Genomic DNA, 5,722 nt, shown 5'->3' with positions numbered 1-5,722 from the left:
AGACCGTACCGGGTCACCAGAGCTCCGAGCCTGCGGGATCCTCTACCTATCCGAAGTGCGGCGTCTTTACCGAGGAGCGCGGCAGCCCCAACCAATAGGGGAGAAAGTTGGGCGGGTGTTGGCGGCCTATCACCTGGCCGCCCGGCTACCAACCAGGAAGAAAGCCCTCCAGACCAGATGTTGGGGCTTCTGTAAAGAGCCACGTGAATAAGGGCACGGCCAATAGGAAAGCGGTTGGGCTGGCGCTTCCGGGTTGTGCTGCGAGAAGAGTGGACAAATAGAGAGTCTAAAAGACGAGCTGTCACGTGTAACCAGAGACTGGACTAATGGAAACGCTCGAGGACCCGGAAACGGTGAAGAAACAGCGGGAAGGGCGGAGGTGCTTGTCACGTGCGGCCATTACAGACAAAGCAGGCCCTCCCCCTAGACTCCCGGGTTTACGCGCGCACCCCTAGAGCCCAGGAAAGGAAGGCGGGGCTAGCCTGAAACACCAATGGAAGCAGGAGTGGGTGGGCCGCACTTAAGAAGCAGGAGACGGGGCTTGCCCAACTGGGCCAATGAGAACACGAGACGCTGAGCGGTTGTTAGGCGACTGAGACCCGCGCATGGCGGACCCGGCACTGTTCGAGTTTCTGCACACCGAGATGGTAGCGGAGCTGTGGGCTCAAGATCCAGACCCCTGCCCCGGGGTGAGCGCCGGGTCCTGGTAGGGAGGAGCCACGGGCCGTGGCTGAAAAGCCAGTCGAGGCCCCCGGGAGGCGCGGAGGGCGCGGTAGCGGCCCGGGACGAATACCCGCCCAGCCCCTGATCGCGGGGAGACCTCTACTGCGGGCTTCCGCCTCTGCGAAGCCGAGTCTGGACGGGGCTGGCCTCGCGGGTTACTCCTAGAACTGTGCGAGACAGCTCGGGGACAAGCTCCTAGCTCAAAACCTGACACAGAGTAAGAGGGTAGTAATTACGATTGCTTGGTATATATTGAGGACTTACTGACCGGGTTAAGTCCCGCCTGCCCCACTCACCCTGGGTGTGAGAGCCAGTGATTCGCTCTGCGTGCCTCAGTTTACTCCCTTGTAAAATGGGATCGTAACAGCACCTAAGACTCGGTGAGACATTCATTCAACAAATTTACTGAGCACTTACTGTTCCCCAGGTACTTGTTTCCTTGTCCTCACAAAGCTTAACCTTTTAGTAGGGAATTTACACCAGCAATGGGCTTCCCAGGTGACTCAGTGGTAACGAATCCGCCTGCCACTGTAGGAGACGTAGGTTGGATCCCTGGATCGGGAAGATCCCCTGGAGGAGGAAATGGCAACCCACTCCAGTATTCTTGCAGGGAAAATACCATGGACGGAGGAGCTTATCAGACTGGGGTCACAAAGGGTTGAACACAACTGAGCAGGGCACCCACGCAAACAATAAAAATAGCAACAAATGTGCCACCTGCTAGTAAGAAGTGCTATAAACAAAACTTAAGTAGAATCAGGGACAGGGATGGAGTGGTGGATAGTGGAGGAAGCCTTTCTGAGGAAAAGAAGGGAAGAAGCAAGCCCTGGGGATAAGTAGTGGGGAAGAACATTCCAGGCAAGAGGAGGCCTTAGAGCGTGCTTGGAATTTTGAAAGTTGGTCCTTAGGAAAAATGCTCAGACTTTAAAGCACTTACTTCCATGTCTAACACATAATCAGCCCTCAAAACATGGAGCTCTGTTTTAAAATCTGGTACTAAAAAGAAAGGGTGAGGGCGAAAGCAGATGCTTAATAAGTGGGTGCTATGCCCACTTCTTTCATTATTATTCTGTCATCATCATCAATATGCAAGACATTTTTATTGATGTATGTTTCCTTCCCAATCCAGGAGCCCTAACAAGGCTGTTGCTTGTTATCATCCCAACATAGAGTCAACAAACTCTTAACTATTAAAACATGCAAGGTGCCAGGCCTTGCTGTAGGGGCTGGAGATTACTCAGCAAACCGTGCAAAACCCTTGCCTTCTGGAGCTTATGTTGTAGTGGGGGAAACAGACAAATCAGATAAATGCATCTATACTGTACCTTGGGGCAATGCTATGAGAATGATAACACTTGGGAGAGGGAATGTGTGCTGGCCTGTGTGCCAGGGAGAGGGTTGCAGTGTCCCAGCACCCCATCCATCCTGGCATTCAAACAAGGAACCCAATGGTCTGCAATAACCACCTTTACTCCCTCACCTCCAGCCATCGGCCAGGCCCAGCCTGTTCCACGGTCTAAATAGAGTTCCCATCTGTCCCCTCCCTGTTGCAGTGTGGGTTCCCTCCTCTCTGCTCCGTAACAGCCCCCTTCTTCACCTTCCAGCTTATTTTACCTGCCACGTCGATACTACATTGACACCTATTAATCCTTCAGTTCAAATGTCCCTTCCTCAGGGAAGCCCTCAGTGGAAGTGGGGGTATCTCTGTTCCGTTTGCACATTCCCCCTCCCCACACCACCGTACAAACCTGAATTATGATCCTTTAGTTACCGCCGTCTCCTCTGCCAGGCCTCGTGCTTTGCACTGTGGGCAGGGACCAGCTCTGCGTTGATGACCATAGAGTAGGTCCTCAGAATGGATGTATATATTTTCAAATTTATATTTGGTTGGTTTTGGCTGTGCTGCGTCTTTGTTGGTGCACTTGGGCTTTCTCCAGTTGCGGTGAGCAGGGGCTACTCTAGTTGCGGTGCTTCTCACTGGTGTGGCTTCTCTTGTGGAGCGTGGGCTCTGGAGTGTGCAGGCCCCAGTGTTTGTGGCACACGGGCTCAGTAGAGGTGGTACAGGGGCTTGGCTGCCCCACGGTGTGTGAAACCTCCCAGGACCAGGGATCTAACCTGTGTCCCCTACACTGATGGGCAGATTCTTTACCACTGGACCGCCAGGGAAATCCCAGTGTGGATCTGTTGAAGAAGTGAGTGCAGCCCCTGTGCCGTGGAGGGTGAGGGTGGGGACTGGGTTCACTTAGTATTGTGGCCAATAGGAACGCCCACCAGGTGCCTGCAGGGGCCTCACCTTCCTGATTTCATTTGATCCGCCTAACAACCCACGGAGGTCAGCATGATCCTCCCCGCTTTGTTGGCGAGGAACAGACGCTTTGATGGATGGAGTCTTTGCTGTCAAGTGGCAGAGTCAGGAATGTAACTGGGCCTCTCACTCCCAAAACCTGTGCTATGAACTCTGACCTGTTTCAGCATCTTCCCTGACACTCTTGGGAGGATTTTGATGTGGCCAAGCAAGTGTAGGGGCACGCGGTTACTCAGCTTTGCTCAGCACAGGATTTTCAGAGCGCAAGTGTGCCCACGATCTTTGGCAATGGCTCTCTGTCCGGCTGCCTCCGCAGCCCCAGTGCTGGGGTCCCTGCACCAGGGATTCCGGCAGAGCTGGGCTGGGAGGTGGCCCGGACATTGGACCTCAGAGCTCCTGGGTGGTTCCCGTGTGCAGCCAGAGTGAGGACCACCATCTCCCCACATTCCTTGAAGCTGGCAAACCCTGTTCCTCAGCTGCTCATTGTGGGCAGCTGCCTGGCTTTCCCGCAGTCTTTTCTCTTTTGCCCCTGGCCCCTCCCTTCTCTGCTCCTCCTTTTTGGTCCAGCAAGTGTCCTGTCTGCCTCTTGGGTACTTCTCGTGGCTTCAGCACAGTGCTTTCTCTGATTTAGTTCTCAGAACAGCCCTCCAGGGTTGACGTTATTATCCCATTTTACAGGAGAGGGACTGGGGCACCAGACAGGAAGGGCTTTTCCAGGATCAGAGGCAAAATCAGGACTCGGGCATCCGGGTCAGAGCTTGTCTGTGGCAGCAGCCCCACCAGCCCTGGAGCCCCTTGAGGAAAGCAATCGTGGCTGGTTCATCTCTGTCCCCGGCGCCAGGCGCTCAGGAGCCACAGTCATTGTTTAGGGCTTTTTGATCTCCACGTCCTGCCTGGTTATTTGTAGCTGTTGAATGGATTCTCCTGGAGGGTTATGGCTTGAGTGGAAGGCTGGCTGGAGGAACAGGAAGGTCTAAGGGCCTTTGTTATCTGAGCTGGAAAAGTTCCGGGAGGAAGAGGCAGGGGAGGAGGAGGAAGAGGAGGCGGCTGTGGTTTGTCCATCTCAGGAGCTTTGACGATAAGGGGAACCTGTGAGCAGAGGAGTGAAGCCTGCGTGGGAATGAGCTGTTCTCTGGAGGCCTGGGAACAGCCGTGTGGGCTGGGCCCTTGTCCACCGAAGCCAACTGGGCACTCAGCCAGCCCCTTCTCTCCGGAGGGCCTGGGCGGGGGGTGGGGGTGGAGCAGCCATCAGATACAGTCCTTGTCCTCAGGCCGGAGCCTGGGAAACCACCTGCTTCCTGGAAAAGCGCATGGCATCGGGGCGTGGTGCCTCTGAGGCCACAGAGCCAGCAGTGGGGCCTCTGTGAGCCAACTGGGGCTCTGTCCTGAGGGTGGCAGGGGCCGTAGAAGGTTTAAACTGAGGTTGCTGGGCTCAGATTTACTTCTTTGGAGGTCCTCCCTGGCCACGTGGGTGAGATGGGATAGAGACTGGGCAGGGGAGGAGTCCAGAGCACAGACAGACGGGGACTGGACGAGCTCCCCGAGTGTCAGCGGAGAAGGTGGGATCTGCGGTTGTCCTGGAGACTACCTGGTGGATGATGGGGGAGAAGGCGAGTGACAGATTGGGAGGTGTGCTCTCACCTGGTCACTCTCCACACTTCCTTTTCTTAAGGAAAAAAAAAATTTATTTCTTTGGCCACACCGAGTCTTAATTGCAGCACGCCGAATCTTCCGTCTTTTAGCTGCTGCACACGGGATCCTTGGTTGTGGCATGTGGGATCTAGTTCCCTGATAGGGATCGAACCCGGATCCCCCGCACTGGGAGCTCAGAGTCTTAGCCACCGGACCACCAGGGAAGTCCCCTCACCATACTTCTTTTGCGTCTTCTGGGGCCATTGACGCTGGGGAAACCAGAAGTCATCCCTTCTCCCTGTGCTTGAGGCAGGACCTGGGCTGCCGCACCCTGGGCCAGCAGAGTGGCTCCACCGGTGGGGGTTGATCCTCACAAATAACTGAGGGGCCTGGCACGCAGCCCCCCCACCCAGCAGTCCAGGATGACACGGGGGAGGCAGTGCGGTTTCCTTGTTTCACGTTCCTCCTGCTCGGAGCTCTGTGGCCCTCAGTCTGGATGCCTGAATCTGCCTTTAGCCGAGCACAGCTGAGCACGTTTTCCTCTTTCATCGTTTCTTCTGTTGTTGTTCCATCTGTGGCACTCAGAGGAGTCGTAGACTTTCTGGGTCTCTTTCCACGTGTCAGCTTTTCTTTTCTTTTTTTTTCCCTTAACAATCTGTGAAGTTTTAGCGATTTTCCAGAGTTCTCTCTTTTTCGCTCCCTTGCAAAGAGATTTGTTTTGGTCACCACGTTCATTTTTATGCATGTTCCTTTGTCGGCTCGTCCCTTTCTCCGAGCACCCGTGCTGCTCATGGGTGCCCTTGGTGCCCACACTAAATAAGCCTTCTCTGAGGGGGTCCCCCTGCCCCGCTTCTCCCATCATCTCAGTTCCTCTCCGTGGGCTCTTGTGTAAACCAGATGCGGGAAGCCCAGAAACGCACTGGCTCTGGGCTGGGCTCCAGAGGGTCAGGACAGGATGGGAGAGGCCCCTCGCCCTCCCTCCGTAGCAGTGATGACCCCCTAGTGTCAGGGGAGCTTTTGCAGGGCCTGGGGTGTGCCAGCTCTGCCGCCCTCCCCTCCCAC

The 5,722-nt window shown here is 55.3% G+C and overlaps 2 protein-coding genes across 2 annotated transcripts in view; one reads left to right on the top strand and one right to left on the bottom strand.

Moving 5' to 3' along the window:
* The window catches only part of BLOC1S3 (biogenesis of lysosomal organelles complex-1, subunit 3), a 3,880-nt gene extending 3,683 nt beyond the window's left edge, over positions 1 to 197 (bottom strand). Inside the window, exon 1 of the mRNA XM_010852694.1 lies at positions 10 to 197. The gene's annotated coding sequence lies outside the window, so the exon portion shown is untranslated. The remainder of the gene's footprint in view (positions 1 to 9) is intronic.
* A 172-nt stretch (positions 198 to 369) lies between these two features.
* Positions 370 to 5,722, top strand: part of TRAPPC6A (trafficking protein particle complex 6A) — a 9,919-nt gene continuing 4,566 nt past the window's right edge. The window contains exon 1 of the mRNA XM_010852590.1: positions 370 to 689. Coding sequence (XP_010850892.1) covers positions 606 to 689 — 84 coding nt within the window. The 5' untranslated portion in view covers positions 370 to 605. The remainder of the gene's footprint in view (positions 690 to 5,722) is intronic.

Source organism: Bison bison, unplaced genomic scaffold, assembly GCF_000754665.1.
Source record: "Bison bison bison isolate TAMUID 2011002044 unplaced genomic scaffold, Bison_UMD1.0 scf7180017864313, whole genome shotgun sequence".
NCBI classification, from domain to species: domain Eukaryota; kingdom Metazoa; phylum Chordata; class Mammalia; order Artiodactyla; family Bovidae; genus Bison; species Bison bison.
This window is presented reverse-complemented; position numbering and strand designations above follow the sequence as displayed.